Consider the following 23207-nt stretch of genomic DNA (forward strand, 5'->3'; position numbering starts at 1 on the left):
AAGCGGAGAAGGGTCCTCGCGTTTATTTTGTGGTTTTCGGCACAAATAACATTTTAAGGATCACTGCAATTTTAGTCACCGCGACCTCTTTCTCTCACAGCCGTTCAGACGATCGAGTTGTTTAAACGAATGACAGAAGAGACTCTACGATATTACCGAAATAAATTTCGGAAAGAGTGCAAATCGAAGCACAGAAATATCAATTTTTTAATTCTGTTTCCACTTTCAAATTTTAGACTGAGATCGATTCTCTCCGTTTCCCCGAGATATCGAAGTCTCGCCGCGTGATTCGGCACGAGTTACGTGACGAAGTTTCGAAGTTTGGCGTTATCGATCTAAGAAAATTTGCGAATCTTCGTAATTCGCGCGCGAGGGATGACGCGCCTGAAAGGTACATTAGCGAATGCAATTTGCGGCTCCGCGCGACGGCGTGCCGATATGCAAACGTTCGATTACACGGCCGGAGATGCATCAAGTTTAAATTGAATAATGTCCGTTCCGCAAAATGGGCCTCCATCGTCCGATAACGCCGCGGCAATGATAATATATAATTCAATTAATGTCCCGTGCGGTGTGCAGCGCGCAACGGGATATATACACGCTCATTCTAGTTTGTACTACTCCCGACTCGCCACAGTCGCCGCATGTTGGCATCCTTTTTAGCCCGTTTTTCCTGCACTCGCAACGCCATGATCTCGCTAATACTCCCTCGCTGGCATGTGTAACTTTATGACCGCTACATCCGCATTGATGATTTTCCCGTAGCACGGTCCGCCGCGTCGTCGAGTTAGCGAAATATCGTAATTCGAAACACATCTCCCTCCCTCCCTCTCTCTCTCTTTCTCTCTCTCTCTCTCTCTTTTCTCCTCTCTCTTACTCTCTTTTGCTTTCTCTCTCTCTCTCTCTCTTTTGGTTGATGAAACGCGGAAATATGTATATGCGGGGTATTCCGCGCTTTTATCCGTTAATATCCCAAAATATACATCTTTTAGTGTAATTTATGCCGACTATTTACAGAGGAGTGTAGAAACGTAGTAATGGCCAGGTAGCTGCCGGTTCCATTATTGCCATTTATCCGCTAATCCTACTAATACCCCGAAAGGTATATTAATTTTCGATGTAACATTTTTTTTTCATCTCCCCGACGTTGGAATAAACCAGTCGCGCTTGATGAAATACACACTCATATTACGTATGCGATATGCACACGTGTTCAATTATCATGGATACATTCGGAGATCTGAGCCATTTATGTTCCTTTCATCATTCATTCTCGCTTTCCCATCGAGGATATTGACGCGTAATGTTGCCGCGGGAGCATTTTTTATTCAAACTGTTCTACGATATCGTTACTAATTGATTCGATACATTTCATAAATAATGGCTATAATTTATAACCGCCGGTTTTTTTTCTGGTACATATTGCTACATATCCTCTACACTTATCTCCCCGTATACGAGTATTTTCACACATTAGCGGAAGAAATTGCATTCGTGTATCATCAACCACCTCAGATCGAACGTAAACTTTCGAATTATACCATTTTATGTTATCTCGCGCTCGAGAACGAAATTGCATTTTCGATTCCACGCCGTTGCTAACGTATTCGTCACGCGGATAGCGAGTGCAGTGCAAACTACTTGAAAAAAAAAAGAGAAGCTATGTATCTTAGGAAATATCGCGTACCTGGGTATTCCTCGTATATCCGTATCCCATAAACCTCTCATCGTGGGGCGGCACGATATCCTTCGCCACGTAAAACGGCTCGTAAAGGAATTCGAAATTCGTCACGTCGTGACTAATGTAGACCTTACCTGTCTTTACATTTTCGTAATGTATATGGTTCGGTGACGCGTCTTGCAACCACCTATAAAATAAAAACTTTAAACCTATACGTCACGTGCCACTCGAGATAGCATTTTATATATTTTTTTAATTCACAATTCATATTTCATATACACAAAATTATATTTATATAACCTCCGATAATTTTATATGAATTTTAAAGATACAATCTCTGAATAACGGCAAAATTATTAAATTATTATTAACAAATTATTATTATTAAAGTATAAATAATACAACTTGTAAAAAAATCATTATGAATTAATTCATGGACTGTCACGTAGGTATTTAATCAATTTCAATCAGCGGGTACTAAAATCGATTAGTATTTTAATTGTTTCCAATTAATTAAAACGAACATAATTTCAAGAAATTTATAAAGAGCTAATATAATATTAAATAATATGTAATTATAATAATTAAATAAAGTGTAAATTAATATATACCTTGTGAAATTCGTGGCAAACTGATTGTGTATGAAGACTTTCTGGTGAAAAGGCCTGGCCAAACCTTTCCTAGCGAGCCTGATCAGCTCCGTCTTATTTGGCGGAAATCGCACACGTGTATCCAACTCGTACGTGGGTATTACGTAGGCGCACTTATCACAGTTGTCGTTCCTAAGGAACTCGTCGAGCACGACCGTCAGATTGAAGCTCGGGACGATGTCGACGTCCGTTAGAAACACATAGTCCGTCTGGCAGTTTTTGCGCGCTAGGTTCCGCATGTGGTTCTGCGGATAGACGTTCCGTATCCGCCAATTGGTCTGCTCGTTGGGCACGCGGTTCATGAGCTCGTTGAGGGTGGCCTCCGGTTTGGCACAATCGACAATGTTCGGCAGCTCGAAGACGCGCGGCTGCTTCTTGGGTGTACGCATCCTCGGCACGGCCAGAGAGAAGATCACTCTCTCTCTGATGGATTCGTAGCACCTCCTCAGGTACACCAGGTAACGCTGCAGCACCTCGAATTCCTCGTCACCGGCGGCATAGAGCGCCACGGACATCGGTCCGGTCCAGTGCAGGGCGACTTGCACCAACGAGTGCAGTTTCTCCACGGAGCTCTGGGTGGCCAGGCACACCCGATAAGTCTGCGAGAGCTCCGTGAACCTGCTGCCGACCAGCACCGAGTCGAACGTCCGGAAAATCCGCCGGGCGTCCCATCTGCCGAGCTTAATGTCCAGCTTGAGACTGTTAGAATCAGGTGACGCGGGCTGGTAATCCTGCGTGATGCATTCCGACTGTTGCTCGTGCTTGACGAGGGTGCCGAGATTCCATTCGGTGACGGCGTTCACCTCCACTTCCCGCGGTGGTACCGCTTCCGGCGCGCAAGTCTCCGATTGCAGCAGCAGGAACGTCAGCAGCATGTTCGACAGCGCCAGGATGATCACGCTCGTCAGACTGAGATTCCATGGCCGGCATCCCAGCTAAAAGAAAAAAAAATTAGCATAATTAGTTTTGAACGGGCACTGGATATCATCTTGGTAAGTTCGACTTCAAAGATGTACACAAGAGTAATTTCCGATCGGCAATTAAATATTTTGGACCGGCAATGTAAATAACATATTTTTGGAAATAAAGATTAAGAGAATTAATTAATATCTATATTTTGCGTATCTTCTTTTTTTCGCGTTTCTATAACATCAAAAATTAAACTCACCAGAATGACATCAGTCTCGGTAATAGTAATGAAGTAAAGTGATAATGTATATGACAAACTATATATATATGTATATATAAGTTCTGCAGCGGAACGTAAGTTATTACCAAATTACCATTCTCGTGCTCGAAGTCGCTGAAAACATGACATAGAAAATAATCGTGAGGCGAATATCGTGTGTTCTCGTCATAACGTGTTCGCGTTAAGAAGGCCGAGTAGCAGCGCCCTTCGCCGTGGCGCGTTTCATGTTCGCCACTTATTCTTCCAGAACCGCGAGGCACAATGTGTCGCCGGCTAGCGTGAATAATTTCATAGGAATACGTGAGCTGAATAAAACGGACCGTGGCGAGATGAGGCCGCCGTATAACGACGAATCTTGCATTAGTCCCCGGCGGCGGACTAACGCCCCGAGAAAGATTACTCCGAATAAAGCGAATCCCTTACAAAAACAGTCGGAGTACGTGTAACATTTTTTATTTATTAAGCAGATAATTTTGTACGTAAAATATATTTGACCATAAAAAGAAACGCATCTTGCTTCGCGGAATAATTTATAATTATTTAATCAAAGATACAACTTTTTAAAACTAGATACAAAATAAGCGAAACTGCAGCGTTCAGCATTTTAGCTGCTATAAATTCGAAAAAATGATTAGCTTTAAAACCAAAAAGAATCGCTTCTGTGACTAGAACACGAGACTAAAGCGAACGGCAGGAAAATACACCTGGCAAAATGCAGTCAAGCACGCGCGCGCGTTGTTCTACACCATCTCTGAACGTATCAAAACGTGTAATCGGATTATATCCTTCGCGCGTATTTGCGAGGGAAGTCAAGAAAGCCAAGCGAGGGTGCGTTTAAACTGGGGATATTTCGCTCTCTTCCATAAATAGGGAGATTACCGTGGCACGCATTGGGGCAATTTCAGAAAAACATGGTCAAAAGTATAGATTTTGTTTAAAAGTAAAGGGAAAAAGGTGCAATATTATATTTCGAATATTTTATTTTCAATATAAAAGTATTTTGAGTCTAAAGCGAAATAATGGCGAGACAATAAAGAATATCATTCATCATTTTCTTAAAATTATCGATAAATATAATATGGATCTCGCTTTATTTTTTTATATACTCAACTCAAGTAAAGAAAAAAATTACATAGAAACAAAAATTGGTACGTATAATAATTCATATCTCACTTTTATCGATAAATGCGCATATTTAGCATATAGTTACATATACTTTAAAAAATCTTAGAAAATAAACGCATTTATTGGGATTAAAAGTGAAGCATGAATACTGACTTATAATATTTGTAATATATGTGTACACTGCGTCAGAATTAATGTTATATTGCCACATAAAAGATGCAAGTACAAAATATGTATTTTATAAACATTTTATAATTAAATCTTAATACATAATTTTACATAAATAAATTCTCGGAAACATTCACAAGTATTTTTTTTTATTTAGAAATAAAAGATCATTTTTTTCTAGGCATAGAATAAAGTATTTTTTGTAAATCAGTTATACTCAAATAATTTGTGCAAATAATATGTTTCAAATATATTTAATAACTTGTTTTTAAATAATATAATATAAATACGTAACAATAAATACGTAACTTAAATTTGAGATAAAGACGCAAATCCGCAACTTCAAAAAAACGCAAAATTCGCAACTTTATATCTTGACTTTTAGTCACGTTTTTAGAAAGTTTTTACGAAAATAATCCACTGTGTGCGACGGACGTTCTAAGCGAAGAAGTTACGATAACACCGCAACGGCTGGCGTTGTTTTTAAACAAACTCATGGAAGTGGTTCGGTCACCGACGAAAGTAAACTGTCGAGCTGAACTTACCGATAACAGTCCGTTGTGACTGTCGAGTGCGGAGCAAGAGCCGCTTTACCGTCCTAATTACGGTGAGTCCGCTATCCAAGGACATTGCAAAAATCAGTGTCAGTTTTAACAAGATAACGGGAACGACACACGGACGCCGAAAGCAATGAAAAAGACAAAAGCGGATGAGAAACATTTGTTTTTTTTTCCAATTGCTAGCTTGACACAAAATATTTTTTTTTCTTTACGAAGCTAATAAATACAAAAGCAATAAAAGTTATAAAATGTCTACGGGGCTCTATATCCCAATCTCAACTGTAAACTGAATATACCATCTTATTCAATCAAAGGTATAAAAATGTAATCGCTGTACGACTCTCGCAGAACAGACATCGACTTTTGTTTTTCCTCACAGCAGTGAAATCCCCAATATTTCGTTCTCAATTTAGCGCGAATAGGACAATATGAAAGATATTGCCTTGGAAACCTTTTTGGACATTTTTAGTCGCTTTTCAAATAATCCAAAAGTTTTTCACCGTTATCGTCATTTTAGTACGGATCGAATTTCTATTTTTATAATTTTATCTTTATAACGAATATTTTAAGAACTGAGACTTGTCCTACTTTACTTGTTTTCAGTAGTGAAACGCGATGCTAAAACTTGTGATGCGTGTTGAGTTACTCGCCCCGGGACGTCGAACGCACCAATATCGGGTCTCGCAAAAATCAAACCGCGGCCAACCACTCGACGCCGGGAAATCCGCCCTAATGCGCCTTGGGGGAACAATGTGTTGCATCGCGAGCGTAAACGTCGGTCGTAAGTATTCCACCGCAGCAAGTTCCGCGCCGAGGGCAAAGGTCGGCCGCGGCGTTACCTACTAACTGCGAACCCCAACGAAAATTATATACACCCCGATAAGAACTTCGCGGCAACCCTTCCTTGCCGCCGCCCCACGCGCCCGCCCGCTTTCCATCTGGATGTTCAACCGACGGAACTAACACCCGAGGTAAGATCTTCGCGCCCGAGGGATATAAATCATTCCTCCTCCTCCTCCGTCATTTCCTTTCCCCCTGCTCTGGATCTCCCTCAACCAACCTGCATCGACCTGCGGCTTCACCGGCGGGCAAACGTTGGCTATTCGGACGTGCGGCAGCGGTCTTTTCGCGTGCGCGCAACGCCGCGCCGGGAGGAAAGTCTCGAGTGGAAATGCATCTTCTGGAGGAGCCTTGACCGACTTCGGGGAAGCGGATATCGGATGCATTAGGGTGCGGAACGAGTCGCGCGCGTAATGTACTCGTTCCCTCGCGCGCGCGTTACGCTCTCGCGAGTTACATCTTGTATGCGGAACGCGTACGTGAATGTGTGTGTGTGTGTGTAATGCACGTATGCATACCGCAACGCATTACACGCCGTACCTCTCGCGGGACAAGCTGTAGGTACTACTCGATGGATATGGCAAGCGCAAATGTTTGACGATTCGAAGGCGCATCCAGCGCGGTACGTCAACCCGACGCCGCCGACGGGAAACCGGCGGGAGCGACGACATTTCCGCGATATTCCGTGTGTTATCTCAAGCGGGCAGGTGTGAAATCATGAATAAGAACGAAGTTTCTGCCATTTTCTGCCTAGCCCCTTTATCTCCAATCGATTATAAGCTTAACGGATCTCGTCCGACGCTTCAGACACGTTTACATTTTGACGCTGCAGTAATTGAGTAAAATAGTTTCAATTTTCAATGTACGTAGACTACAGACCATGTTTCCAATTTAAAATTATCGCGAGTGAGATTATCCAATTATAAGTACCACAGCGATGTTGCGCGGCATTGAGAAAACAAAATGTTAATACGGAAATTAATTACTTAACGCCGTTCTGCCTCGATACGCGGCGATCGATCGGTGCAATTTTATTGTGCTATCGAGCTCTTTCCGTTTGTATCGCGCCCACAAAGCAGTAACATATACATACAGTTGCGCTTGTTTGGCACGTTTACCGCGTATTTTCACGGATAATATTTGAAAACGACGGCGTTACGTATATAAACCCCGCAACGTCGTTAAACGCACCGCTGGGGAAAAAATACGGAAAGAGGTGCTGTTTGACGGAATTGTTTAAAGCAGCGACGAGACGGCGGCGTACCGAGGCTCGCGAATTCCGGCGTACTATATTTTTCTTAGTGCGCGCCGAGAAAAACCGCCATTACACACCGCGGCGGTACGTAAACCAACCAACTTCGTCATAACTATTTTCTTATAATTTGTTCGGCAAACGCGATTTTTCCACCGTCATGTTTTCGTTCCATTTCGTGCCGCTTGTCGTATCATTATTGCGAAAAAAGTGCGAACGCGAGCACCCCGACGGCGCAATCATCTTTTGTTTTGCATAAAGAGAAACGCGAAGGTGACGTTGCAACGCGCATGAAAAACCTACGGAAATGTCGCGCAATGAAGCGCAAACAACTTGCGGTGTACCTTTTCTCAGGGCATAATGATATCAGCGCTAAATCCTCCGTAAGACGTATGCTTCAGTCGTTGTCACGTAAGTCAATATATACGAAGAAAAATGCAAGATAAATACCTGAAATGTTTCAAGTGTAAATAGAAGAATTTTTCATAAATATCCATATTTACGAAAGATTATGCTTGTCCAGATAATATCTGTCTCACAGAATAAAAGCATTACATAAAGTTTGAGTAATAACGTTACAAAAACTAATGTGTGTAAAAAGCGGTAATGCGGCAAGAGATATTAAACATGAATGTAGAAACACAATATTAAATGTTTATCTCTCTGTGTTAAATGAAATAATAAATTCTTCTCAATATCCACATTATGAATATTAAGGTAAGAGGCTACTAAAAAGCTTCCGCGTATTATTACGAAACTTCCACGTGTTCCCCCTCGTTGCGCGATGCCCTTCGTTGCACACGTCTCGCTGGCGTTCGCGGAAGGACGACGGAGCCGCGTCGCCGTTGAGAGACTACATCAGTTGCAGAGATTTTTACAAGCCAGTGCGGAAATCTCCCCCCCCCCCCTCCCCTCACCGAGTGCATCCGTGCACGCCGGTGTAAAACGCGAGAAAATTCCTACCGCCGCCGCGCCGCCGCGGCCGCCCGGGAGAGGACAACCACCGTCCTGGTGTCCTCCGTGTCTGGCGGGCGGATGTATTAACTCGTGACGTCGCGCACGGCTGCGGGAAAAGAGGTAGAAGAGGGACGAGAGACGTCCTCCGTCGTGTACCCTCTCCGCAAGGATGTTTGCATGCTATTACTGCCGGCAAATCCCTACGTCGCGCGCAGCGGACGCTCATTACAATTGCAAGAGAGGAACTGCTGGCGCGCTCCGGGGCTCTCTCGCGCGTCGCAGGGTAATATCAGAATGCATTGGGATGTGCATTCGGAAGAGTCTCGATTCCGCGTTCTTCGAGAGTCGGACCTCCCATCTCCCTCTTATCCTCTTTTACCCCCGACTATGCGCGACCGGTGACGCAGCCGCCGCATAAAGAGAGAGAGAAAGGAGGGAGGGGGAAAAATTTAATATTTTCGAGCTCGAGGGGAAACTCTCTCAAAGTCCATTAAAGATGAACCGCGGCGTGAGATCGTACGTGACTGAGCGATCTCGTATGGTCTCTCGATGATTTCTGTATCGATTGATATTAAAAGATTGAAGAGGAGGGAGGGGGGAGTTTAATTAAACCAGCAAAGCTCCGGAAGAGCGTTTCGAATTTCTATGAGATGTTTATGAGATATTTATTACGAATCTAGACTGATATATGTGTATATCAGTCTAGATTCGTAATAAATATTATTGAAAAAATATGTATGATATTTTCTCCCTTTTCGTCCGCGAGATTTTGAATTTCAAACTGTTTGAGTACAGATGATCTCTCTCTCTCTCTCTCTCTCTCTGATCTCATCATGCTTGCTTGCAGAATCCGGTTGGCGATCGACGTCGCACAGTAACATCAAACGCTCGTCAATCGAGTCCACCACAAAGTAGTATCGTTCCCCGATAAATGCCGCGCCTTGTACGGTAAGCAATAGGAACTCGTGTGGACGTCGCTTGCAAATACGCGGCGATTGCGCGGCGGTGAACGGCAACTATGATCCACGATGAAGGAGATGAAAGAGGAAGATCGATAGGTGGATCTGCGCTTTGCCGTCGTCGGAGCCGATCAACGTCGGTCGGACAACACAATTGGTCGAGGGCGCGTGCAGTTAGTCGATATTCATTCCCTGGAGGCCGTGGGCAAAGAGCACTTACGCAAATGTGTAACGGGCTCGAAAACAGCGATGTAATTAAAAAGAGAAGGAGACAAGTGGAACAAAAAAAAATAAAGTGGAGAAATGCATTTTCGATGCAGCAAAGTGGAGCGATGTGCGATAGCAAGACACGACGTCGCTGACGGTACTGAACTCTAGTCCTGATTAAAAAATCACAAATGCCCTTGCGTCCGCATTATCGCGCACGCATTCTCTGCATTCTTGCGAGAGATCGAACGTATCAATTACGACCAAATAGTCAAAAGCTGCCGGAGTGCATCGTCACCAATAGTAGCGCGGCGTACGAAGTTCGAACGACCTATGGTAATTCGAACACGATGGAAACTCGTGTGCGCATCTAGAGCAGTTGCTTGCCAACGCACATCTCTACACGTCTCTCTACACGAGGACGGTACACGAGGACCGCGGCGTGTGTAGATACCAACGTAGGGTACGTGAAGTGCTCTAACGGAGGCGCGGCGACGGTGCCGATGTGTACGGAAAGTGGAGTCACGGCATGATTGATTATGCGAACACGTTGTTATCACTGATTCAGCCTGCAGCGTGTAGCGCGCGTGTACCGGCTGGAACCGACCGTCGAATGTGTGCACATTACACAACTAGCCCATTATCAAATTGTGTATCTTGGGCTGCGGTTCTCTCGCTCGCGCTCGCGAATCGCGAAACGGCCATGTCGCTCAGGGCAAAGATAAAATCGGGGATCGAACCCCCAATCGTGAAAATCTCCCAACCAATTTCGAAAATTAAACATCCAAGAACTAAATTTCTCTCTAGCCGTGTTTTAATTCATTGACTTTTTGCAATGATTACACGCTGCCGGTTTTATGCAACGCACGGTTCTTTATACGAGTAAAACTGGAACTGGATATAAGATGCGATATCAAAATTCTGTTATTAAAGCCGTGAAGAATAATAAAATCTTAACGCATAATCTTAAAAGAATAATAATATTTTGAAACAGAGTTCTCTTAAAAACTTATAAGAGCTTCAATTCTTGGTTCCGCGCGAGACAATCGATCGGCTCGGTAATCGAAATTCCGCATTTATACGCACATCAATAATGTTCTGTAATTCAGCGACAGGAGATTACGAGATTGCCGATTGTTTATTCTGTTCCACAGTACGTGACGGCGCGCGGCCTTCGCGCATCCTGCGAAATTACTTTTGTAACGCGGCTACACGCGGACGGCACGGTTGCATTTCCGCACGCTCGACCACCATCGAGAGCTCCAGGATAACTCTCGAGCATTTTTTTTCTCATATCCCAACATTCCGGATGCCATTCGAACGGCTTCGACAACGGACGCATGTTCTATGCACGACGCTGTCCGAAAACCACGAGCTGACGCGCGATTTCGCAGCAGTTTTCGATAGCAGATCCGCGTTCCCCGTACGTGCCGTTAGATTGACGAGAAAATCAATACAATATCACTTGTTGTGTTAATAAAATAAGGAAATGAAAAAAAAGGAATCGATATATCGCGCAGATATTTTTACCGTTATACCTTTATTAACAATTATTCACGCATACGCCATTCATCCGTCAATGATTATCTTTATTATACAACGTGGGAAAATAGAACGTGGAGATATCTTTGACGTATAAAACCAGATAAATAAACGTAACTGCAATAAATAAAAAAGTGATTACTAGACGGTTATTTCTGTAAAATATCGAAGATCTCGAAAATATCTCCTTACGATTCTTCCTGTTGTTGCGGCTCTTTCCTCAATTTAACGAATTAAATTCTTTATATTTCGATAATAATATCTACATTTCATGTATTTTTATTTTTGTTTATCATTCATGTCCGAAAAGTATGTACGTTGAACGGAGTAAATTTTTTCTCACTGCAATATTCACGTATTGTTATTTATCAAATGATTGCTTCATCTACCGTGAACAGTTTTTTTTTCACATTTATATACATTCCTTTTTTTTCGCTACAGACTGTTTTCATTCACTTTGCCTGATATCAATCTTGATTTGTTATCTCGTAGTACGCTAATCCACGTTCTCCGCCAACAATACATTTTTTCATCGTGCCCTGTTTTTATTTCGTATTTTGTATTTCGCCGTCCTAAAAAACATACGATAAATTCTATTCTGTATCGGAATACGCCGCTGCGGAATGGCATGAAAGAAAGGGCCGAATGCCGAACGTATAACGGGGAGGAAAAGGAAAGAAAGGGAGAGAGTGTGCGCGGAGTTTCGCGTGCAGATAACGGATAAAGACTAAATTCCGCCTTTCAATTTCGCCGCAGTCCCATTTTACTTCTGGTTCAGTGCCTGGATGCAACGGCTGTGCGCGCCGCGCCACGCCAGCTCCGCGCCGCACCGCTCGCGCCGCGCCGGTGCAACGTCGGCGCGCTGCAACGTAACTTAGCTCGAGAATAAACTGAATACCATTCATTACGGTAACCCATCTCGTGCACGGGCGCCAACGTCGAAGGCGCCACTGAAAAGCTGAGAATTGGAAATTCTTTGAAACTCGTCTCCCTCTCCTCTCTCCCTATCTCCCTTCCTCCACGTCCCTTACCCGCCAGCCAGCCGGATACAACTGGCTGAAAAGGGCCATTCGAGAGAGATGCGGTCCGCGATAATAAACGAATCTCGCCCATTCCCGTGGCCGGGACGATAGGCCAGCGTGCGTATTATCGAACTCTCCGAGAGCGCGGCGGTGTCTGTCGAGCCGCAGGCAGCGTTGGAACGTTCGATACCTCGTTGAATCGTTTTATGCTAAGCAGACGCCGACAAAAAAAAATCACTCTATCACTGCGACGCCACCCTTTCGATGTACTCGTTCATTTGTTCTCTCGTTCTTAAGTCTGTCTCTACCGCTTAAGGATCCCCGGCGCGCTTGCTCATGAAAATGTACGCTAGACTTCGTTATCTGCTAATAAATTTCTACTTCATCTTCGACGGAAAATAAGTGGATTAAACGGGGAATCGATAGAAATTCACTCTGCAAAATGAATTTCTTATCTGTAACTTTATAGGTTGAATTTTTATCGCTTTCTTTTAATTCGCCTGATTTTTTATGGATAACAACGTCGGAAATGAGATAATTTAAGTACTTTAAAGAGACGAGGATTTCAACAAACGCGAGCTTTTCTAATGTGACTATAAAAGTATTTTTTTTTGTGTCGTTATGTATCGTATTTAAAAATCATTCCAGCAAAATATCAAGGAATCCTCTATCTGTAATCTGTCATCCAGAAATGTTATATTTGTGTAATTACCGACTGCATATGAGTGCAAGTTAGTCACTTTTGATGGGAGTGCACGGAAAGGGTATCTTTACGGCAAAGGCACGCAGGGGCAGAAGTATATCACCGCTGCTGCAGGAGTTAAGGACGAGAGTCATCCTCGTCGAGTGGCGAAACCACTGCAATTAAGCAACTACCCTTTCCCTGCCGCCCATCTCTTTCTTCCTTCTCTCCTCCCTGCCTCGCGTCTTGCTCGTGAACCCGTCTTTTTGCGTCTTTACGCGATAATTAGCGCATCTTCAATTTTCCCGCCGTTGCACGTATTTGCTTTGCATAACTGCTGAGATAATTAAACAAGCTGTGATTCTAAGACGTGTCACTGACAGCCGGCGCGGCGGCAGTGATGCAAAGGGTGATTCAGGACGACGGTCCCGAGAACACGAAAGACGCGACAGACAGTCAAGCCTATTTCTTCGAGTAGCTATGTGAAGTTGCCCCCCCCCCTCTACTGAAAATTCAGAAACGATCATTACTACTTGATTGGTGGTTGTTTACTGACGTTTGGTACCAACGGATGTTTACAGTTATGATTACTTACGCAGTCTGGAAAGTCATATTTTGCGAAAGAAGAGGCTAATTTTACACGCGTATGTCTTTTTTCATATTATTATTTACAACTTTGACCAATCATCGAGAATGGACTACCAAATACTATCAAACGACCACCAATCGAGTAGTAATGTTCGTTTCTGAATTTTCAGTAGTGGGGGGAGGGTCAACTTCACACAATTTCTTCGAGTTTTCTGTTTCTTAGATATGCATGTAAATCACGTTACCTGGAGTTGTCCGACGAATACCTAATGCACGAAGCACTATGTATCACTAACACGGCAAATCAGCTGGGATTAGATATGTGTAATGAATAAAGAATGATATTTTAAAAACGTGAAATGTAAATTGTGAATATGGTTTTCATCGAGATTTTCACTTTTTGAGATTCGCATATGTATACCTACAGAAATATTTAGTAATGTAATTTAATAATTACCCCCTGTAGATATAGAGATATGAACAAATTTAAACTAATTAAAACCGATTTACTTTTCTTGAAATAATTACCTTTAGATTACCTTTAATTACCGAGCAAGTATGCCGAGTTTTGATTAATTAGTAAGCAAGGAAAAAAAAATTCGACAAACTTGCGTTTAATAAAATGGTAAATTCAACTGTATACACCTCTGGAAAAAAATAAATTAAATAATGCCGAACAATCTGGATTATATTTTAATTCATACTCTCAGACGTATAACAATACATATACACAGGAAAAAAATTTTTTTCGTAAATTTTTCGAGCGTAAAATTAAATTATTTTCTCGCATATCTCTTATTTCAAAATCTGTAAATATTATATTCGATTGGAATGCGAAAACACTCGTGTTCGCCCTTTAATAAGAGCCCTTCATCAAATCCAGCACGGTGCGGCAGCGCGTATTCCAAGAATCGAACTTTATCATACAGAATCGGCGTCGTGTATCCTGTGAAAAACGAGGGAGAGGGGCTCTCCCCCCTCCGGTTGTAAGCGTGCAAAACGGAAGCGCGGCGTGGAAAAAAAAAATAAATAAATAAAAATATTTCGTCCAGAGCGCCGAGAGACTTCAGACGGACGATGTCGGTATTCGGCGTCCACTATAATGCAACGTTTTCGATTCGCATATCCGGTACGCATCCGAGCCCATTGAAAACAGTCGGAAACGATAAAACAATATACCTGGTCGCGCTCTCGCGAGGCTCGCATCGAAAACACTTGGAAAATGTATTGAAAACACTCGAAAATGATTGAAATCAAACAAGTTACGAGGTTGACGAGCGAGAGAGCGAGAGATTGGACGGACGAGAGGGTGAGAAAGAGGATCCTCCACCGGACACCCCCGCATTCCCCGAAATACACGGAGGGGGTCGATAGTTCAGATCGAACCAACGATTTCGGACGCTGCTCGTTGGCAGGAGATACTATCAACGAGAGCAGTGGCACAGAAGGGTAACTCGACCGCGAATAAATTGGTCGTTTCGAGGTCGGTATATCCACGTCGAGTACTCTATATTTTCGCTCCGGGCTGGCCGATCAAGCATCCGGCGGATTATACGGGCGCTGATTTTCGTCAGCTCATTCGACGACGTGATGTAATGAGACGCGAATGAGAAAAACTGGTGTTACGAATGTTTGACGCGTCTCTATTTCTGGGCGCACCTGGCCATCGTAGTTCTAAATCACTTCCGTCAACTGATTGTCAATACCTACAGCATTTAGAAATTACATTGATCTTATTTTAGAATGATCTGTGATATTTTTGAAAATTATACGAAAATTGAGAATTTGCACTAGCGAGACCAAAACAGCTGACCTGATGAAACTCTTGCATTGCCTGCACGTTGCAAATATTTTGATCTACATTCTGTTTTGATTCCTAAAATTTTGAGCATCGTCTGCGCATCGTATATTGCAATTATTCATTGTGGAGATACGTGGAAAGTTTCGAGATGGTCAGAATATTTTATCAATTGTGCATCAGCAGCGAAATTATGAGGCGAATATCGGCGAACAGAACGAGAAGATGAAATCGGTGAGAGAAATTGCACCACATATTAAAAAAAATATATACACAATGCGAAACGTGAAACTTTTTAATCTCTCCTGCTGAATGTGCACTCGTATTCATATACATAGAACACAGGAAATTCATAAATTGCGTTAATCATTGCCACGAATGGTTATACAATGAATAATAATCTCCCTTAATATTTGCGAGCATAATAATTATTATCATTTAACATGGCAAACTTAACGCTGCTATTGTTAGTACTTGCATAAAAACCATTAGCGTAAACCATTACAAACTCATCGACTGGCTCATCGCAAAAAGGACTTCGATGTATCCGATGTAGAATAATAAACGTGCCGCAATTAAAACATAAATAATAATAGTTTACATAAATAATCGTCGATATCGACGCGACCGTTAATGAAACGTTGTTAATTATTAGATTTATTCGTTAATAATTGCCAAGCGGAGTGATGAGCTGAGCCGATAATTAACGAGACAACGTAGCAGAGTGGACGAATTAACGCGCGATGAATCCGCAATTAGGAAAAAACCGCCGTCGATTCCACATGGACATTCATGTAACATACAGACTTATGGAAGCATAAAATATGGATAAAATCACCGCTCGCGTGTTTGGGAAATTTTGTTTACGCATTAGACGGACAATGATTATACGTCGCTAGAGATTATTTGGGGATAATATAGATAGGGAGTCATTAGGTAAGCTGCCGTCATAATCTATTTGTACATTACGATGATTACGTACGCAATCACGCACGCGCACACTAATTGGCACTAATTTCTATCTAAAGCCACTTATATAAATTTCTTTAAGTAATTTGCATTGAGATAATAACGTGTTATCTCAATTATTAAATTCAGTATTAAAATATCAGCAGCATTTTTTATAGAGATTGCCTTTCGGGATATGAATAAGAGAAACGATTTAGACGCGCGGAAATAATTAAGACTACAATAATGAACGATGTATCTTTAAGCGTTAATTGCTCGTTTCGAAAACACGATATATAAATATAGTACAATCCCAATTGTTACGATATGAAGCGATCCTTAATTACGTAAAAAAGAGAAAAATTAAATTGTCGCAAGAGCGGCATGCATCGCCGAATACGAATAAATGAATACGAAAGCACTGTGTATTAACACTTCTCGTCTGCCGTCAACTCATTAAGACAGCTTTTATAGGGCCAGGTAACCAGGAACGATTATTGCCTCGCCTAAAGCGTCCCAATCAACGGAGCGTACTTCTTGTATAGATGCGCGCGTGTCAAGGGATGGATGGGGCATAAACGGATGCCGAGGGAGAAGAGCGAACGTAGAGAAATAGAAGATAATTCTCGTTGTTCCGCGCTGGACGCCCGCGAGGCGCCTACCACTTCAAAGCCGCGCCGCGCGCGCACCCATTCGTCTCTCTCGCTCTCCCTATCTCCCTCCCCCCCTCCCTCTCTATCTATCTATCTATCTCTTTCCGCCTCTCTTTCTCTCTCGAATTGTAGTTCTCTCATCGAACCTGGTATCTGGCAGTTAATGAACTGCCCTTCGGCAGTAGCAACGCACTCGCCGTCTAGGAACCCAGCCAACCGCTGTAGAACCATTATCCATTTACATAAAGGACTCTGCCATAGAACCGGAACTGATTATATAGAATTTAAACCGCGCACTTCGCTCCCTTTCTCTCCCTTTCTCCAAAGACTACCTTCTTCCCCTCCCTCCACCACCGCTTCATGTCATCGCGGATTAATAGCTATATTGAATGCAGCGCGATTTTCATAGCCCTGCGGTTGCACGATTGCAAGAAACTAGACACTGTTGGAACTATACGATTGGGAGACGAGATTGGTGTGTGTGTGTGTGTGTTAAAACTCTTTGTGCTCAGAATCATCCTGCATCCCGCCCTATTCCATACGGCGTACGATTTTATTACGGGAATTAAAGATTATGAAGCGATTCGTCAATTAATGCTGCTCGGAATTTAAAAGAGTTTAAAATGGTATTTGGTATATGCGATTTTATCACAATCGTATACAGGTAGAGATTTATTTAAATTTTTATTTCGTTCCGCATTTATTTGATTAAAAAATCTATTTGTACACGATGTATGCCGGAATCACTGACAAGTAAAATATGGATTTAACATCAGGTAATAATGCTATAACGTTTTTATCGTTTATCAATACATAATTTCCTACAGTTACAGGTAAAGTTCCTATAAAATCTCATATATAAAAGCTCATAAGCGTATACTTATCGGTGGACATCTTAGCCACTATCGATGACAGCGGATACAAATAACGCACCGCATGCGCCCATGTGTGCACATATCTATCATGAATATATCCGCGCGCGCAGGAAAGCGGTATATCAATGTTATGAATTATGAATAAAGGAGCAGCACAGCTGCCAACGTTATGGATTGCACGAACTTGGTACATCAATTAAAAATCAGCGCGACGTTAGCCCTTGGCAACGCTATATCAAACGGAGGAGGAAATAGATAAAATTGAAACGGGAAAAGCAAGAGAGAGCAACCGAAACTTCCGGTACTTCCACCACCACCACCACCACTACCACCACGTGAGGGTGGTTACGTCTCGAGTGGCGACATCTCTCCCGGTCCGCTCATCATCAGGCACACAGCTGATGTTCGCCAACACACAGCGACAACACAACAAGCAAGTCGAGCAACACTCCTCCAACCGTCACTACGAACCCCCACGACGGTAGACGCGCACCCCCGTGCCAGCGCCATTCCGCCCCCGGACAGCGAGGAGCACCGTCGCGCATCCCCCTCGCAACTCGCACAGGATGGTCTCGCTTACTCACCTGAACCATTGGTGTGTACTGGCACGCGAGACCTCCTGCCTTCTCGGTGGCGGTAGCAGCCTGATGATGGCGTAGTCGGCCGGGCCGGGTTGACGCTCACCGTACAACCGTCGTCCCCGTCGATGCTACCATCGACTCGGTACGTCCGTACTATGGTCGACGACGCTGACGCGAGCTGACCGCTCGCACGATCACGACCACGACCTCGCACGCACGCACCCCTCGGCGCAGCCACGCCCGCGCGTCTTTCCCGCCGACACGTCACAGGGTGAACTCGAGGAACAACAAAAAAAAGGGAAGAGACTCGTGCGTTTATTTACGGATCCCCGAACCTAGTCGCGAGTTATCGGTCGGCAACGGCTCTCTCTTTCTCACGCTCGCGGATGCGTGCGACTCGCGGCGTGTCGGCGGGTTAATTCCGCGCATGCGGCGAGCGCGCGCGCAACCGGTGGATCGATCAACCCTCACGGTTGGTAACGCCGCGCGGTTCTCTTGTTGTTCCGCTATAGATTCACCGCCACGATAGGGGTTGAGTGGAGCAGGACAGCTGTCGAGACTTTCGGGTAAGAGTTCGGACATCTTCGATCTTTTTTATTGACTGTTCAATTCAATTTTGAACAATTTTGAAAATGTATGAATGGAATACCGCATTTAGAAAGAATAGAAAATAAATTTAGGATTAATTTTTAAAAAATGAAAAATCTATCGGAAACAAATATACATATTATTAAACATTATATATATTTGATTAAAATATTTAAATATATTTTTTCTCTTTCAAATCGGAAGTTGAACAAAAGTACGTTTATAATATTCAACACAATAATCGTCAATTTGATTTTTACTGTTCGAACTCTTAAACCCGCTTTAGACGATCTATAATCAGAATCTAAGATACATAGAATTCTATATTTATAATATTATGTTAAAACCGTTTTAGAGAATTAAAATATATATATATATATATATATATTGAGATGTATTAAAATATAGCATATAAAATTATGACTAGAGTTCTATTCTGAAATCTAATACGAATTATAAATCGTCTTTACTTGAGAGTCTTTCAACAGCGTAAAGTAAAACCAAATAATTAACTATCCTTCTAGAATACACAATGTTTCTTATAATATACAACTACTTTATATAATTTATAACTTTAAAAGTGGCTATAGCGTAAAAAAATTATAAATAATGAAAAAATTTTTATATGTATATTTTACCAAATCTCACATATATATGCATACTTTTTTGTTGACCGATCATTATGTTTGTCGATCGTTATAAAATTGTTACAAAAAATTAAAAACAGCCAGTGTGACATAAAATGAGAAAAATATTTAGATAGAATATTTCAGTATCGATGAAATGAGAAACAAGTAACGTGGGGTCTCGCTTCTGTGCGAGACATCTGCGGAAATAATTTTGGCTGCGGGCGATGAATTTTTCAGGAACGGCACTTGATTATGAAAGCGTAATAACGGATTTAGCCGCGACCATAGCGGCTCCGAACCATCTTCCCGAATAACAGTAGCACGTTTATATATTCAGGACAATTACAGCAAGGTGGGGACGAATTTTACGGTCGCTGATTTTGTGAATCTTTAACTCGACTAGAACGCCGTGATCGATAAAAATGCATTTTCGGCGCCCTATCTCGCTGTTCTTGGCAATCGTTTTTCCACACGATCGGCTAGGTGAGAAGAACTTTGAATAATTTCGAAACCTCGTGGGGACAAGTTTTACAGTAACTAACGATTACATTTATATATTACTCTATACTATTTACTACACGCGTTCGTTCGCACATAAAAACACACACATTACAAAAAATATTTAAAAGGACGCACAGCAAATTTGAAGAACGTGAATTTAAATGAGAAAAATTAACGAGTGTCAAACAGAACTAATATATAAATTACTCGTAATATTTTTTTTCAAAAACTTTTTATTTCAAAGCGAGGGATCGTGATATAAATCAGTTCGACAGATCTGCTTTTTTTTCGTGGCTGTTAAAATTTCAATCTCCAATGATAACGCATTGGGGCAATCCCGACTTTGGAAATAGCAGTTGTGTATTCACATTTACGTTCATACGTATTACTATAGTGATTCTCGACGCGGCATCAAGGGGGTAACGATATGGCAGGCATACGAATCGCCGGATAACATTGAATGAATTATTTATTTGGATGGAATTAAGTTTAAATATTTTATCCTCAAACTAATCTCCTGGGTACGGGCGCAATTTATTTACGGGTACCTCGTCGACTCGCCAACCGAGTCTCGACAATATAAACGTTCATGCGACAAAGTGTGAGTGAAAGTTCTTGACGGAATCCGCGACCGGGTTAACTTGCAAGAAATTCGGACATCGCGACACGAAAATAAAATTGGTCATCTTGCAGAAACGAACAATCGATATTACGACACTTCAGAACAAGATAATTAACAAAAATAATTATTTTTAAATGGAGCAAATAATCAATCATTTACTTTACAAATATAATTTTTTTTAAAGAAGATTCATATAATGCAGATAGTATGCTTCAATAAAAAGTCATAAATAATAGAATTTTAATTTTTATGAAAAAGATACTGTGATTTCGAAATTTATAATGGAGCTATAATCTTATATTTTTTTATATTTCGTGGTGAAGTCTTTATGATAAAATTAATTAAGAAAAACTTGAGATGGAACAGATTAAAAATAAAGAAATAGAAAAAATAAAATTATTAAGAATAATATATTATATAATTATATAATAATATATATAAGAATAAAATATTAGTTTTAAAATTCATATTGACAATAAATTATGTTAAGGATGATTAATAATATCGGTTGGAATTATTGTTCATTATTAATCATAAAATCAAACATTTTAACTTGCCTGTCACGAATTTATTCATTAATTTTGCATTGATTTCGCATATCTCTTGCATTAGTTATTTATTATATACGCATAATACCGCGTATTTTTCATGTTTCTATGTGTGATTGTTATTTTGGCAAGCGGATCTTATCATCTTATTGTTTATTTATCCTACATAACAGATGGATTAACGCGTTTATATTAGTACGTAGTTGAGACAAATGTTTATAAATTTATCGTAATTATCGTAAACAATTATTTTTTAGTTCGGTGCCCCAATAAAACTCAGTTCGTCAATCAATTGGATAGACAAAAAATTATATTAAAATTGGTGCTTTATAAGAATAAATATTAGTTATTAATATTTTGTTAATGCGTTTTTATATATAAAATTAAACTACGTGCAGTATGCATTAAGACAGAAATATTTTATGTCCTTTTTTACTTATTCTCGTATTTACACATGCACATTCAAAGAATATCTATAGATATACCTACTATTTTCTTGCACTAATATTTAATTTTGGACAGATATTTAAGAAAAAAGAAATATTTAATTATGTAATTTAATAACTTTCCCCTATCTAAAAGTGTTAAAGATAATTCTTATTTTTATTTCACCTAGACATAATATATAAAAATATTGTTCTAATATTTTTTTTCTGAAAAATAAAGATTTCTAAACATTAGCGTTTTATATTTTCAAAGAAAAATCTATTTGTTACATATCTAATTGTTTTAATAATTTTTCTTGATGTGGAATATGTGTAGGTGATCTCTTTTACATATATACCTGCAAATATATGAACCCTACATATTTTAACGCCAGTTCTGAATGGCCTATTAAGAAAAGACTTTCCCGGGCAGTATTACTCTCGATAATTCGCCTTTGCCTTCCGAAAGATGATCGCTTCCATAATCGATTTAGAATTACATATATTGTTCTAGGTGGATTTGAACCTAGGTGGTCTTTGACACAGAAAGCCGACGCGCAGGCTCTCGTCGTCTACGATCGCCACAGAATAATGGAATAGATTATGAAAATCTTACTTCACGGTTGCTCCGTCGCGCCGTCACGCCCGTCACTCGATGCCCCCACGGCCTCCTTCTCTCTTGTTTCACCATTGTCGTGGCACTCACACAACATCCGTTCGCGAAAATACGTTAATTACGATTAAGCGTGCATTAATCACTAGAATACAACGACCGCGCGGCACCCTGTACGACATGCTCGATATTAATCGCACACGACGGGCACTTAATCACGTTGCGACAGCAGAAAAATAGGACCTCACGAAACTACGACACGTTCGATACCCGCGACGTTTCGCAAATGAAGTACGAATACAACGGAACGCATCTAAGGTGGCGATCGAGCTTCGCGAATCGCGCGGCCAATTTCACGCGTAAGCGACTATTGCCGCGGCAAGCGCTATACTTGTTGCTCCCTATTGAACTTTTGCGCAACATTCGATTTTTGAGTAAAAATTAAACACGCTGACATATTACGGCTATTATTATCTCGTAATATAATACGAATAATTATCTAAATATTTGAGTTAGATTTAGAAATATACATCCACAGAATGCAACATCCAAAAATACGATCGTCTCTTTGACGATTGCTCGCGCGTGAATTTCGATAAAGTATATTTTAGCAAATCACCAATGTACAATCTATCTGCGATAATAGTCCATAATATTACAATATAATTAAAAACAGGATTAATGATGAAATAATGACTATACTTATTGATAAATTGTGTCATATCTCACAACTTGACTTTAAATTAACCCGTTCCATATTTGATGCGTTTTTTTTATAAGAAAAAAACAGTGGCAACTTTATTCTGATACCACGTGAGTCAAGTTAATAGGTGTTATGTTAATAGGAATAATTTATCATCCAAAAATACGCAACGAAATTATTGAATGTATAATACATTCCAGGTATACAAGTTTCACATACATATGTTACTAATAAATATCATATTGATGTCGGTCAATTTATTATAGCTTGTTAGCTGAATCACTCTGGTTCTGTTCATGTA

General features: G+C 41.1%; 1 protein-coding gene across 1 annotated transcript; it reads right to left on the minus strand.

Moving 5' to 3' along the window:
* Positions 1-895: 895 nt before the first annotated feature.
* LOC105453712 (beta-1,4-glucuronyltransferase 1-like) lies at positions 896-18653 on the minus strand. Its single transcript, XM_011695880.1, has 3 exons — positions 18281-18653; positions 2293-3266; positions 896-1868 (listed from the first exon to the last, which is right to left on the minus strand). Exons 1-3 carry the CDS (start codon positions 18287-18289, stop codon positions 1670-1672), a joined length of 1182 nt encoding a protein of 393 aa, XP_011694182.1. The 5' UTR covers positions 18290-18653; the 3' UTR covers positions 896-1669.
* Positions 18654-23207: the final 4554 nt, after the last annotated feature.

The sequence above is a fragment of the Wasmannia auropunctata genome, unplaced genomic scaffold (assembly GCF_000956235.1).
Source record: "Wasmannia auropunctata unplaced genomic scaffold, wasmannia.A_1.0 LD335996.1, whole genome shotgun sequence".
NCBI classification, from domain to species: Eukaryota; Metazoa; Arthropoda; class Insecta; order Hymenoptera; family Formicidae; genus Wasmannia; species Wasmannia auropunctata.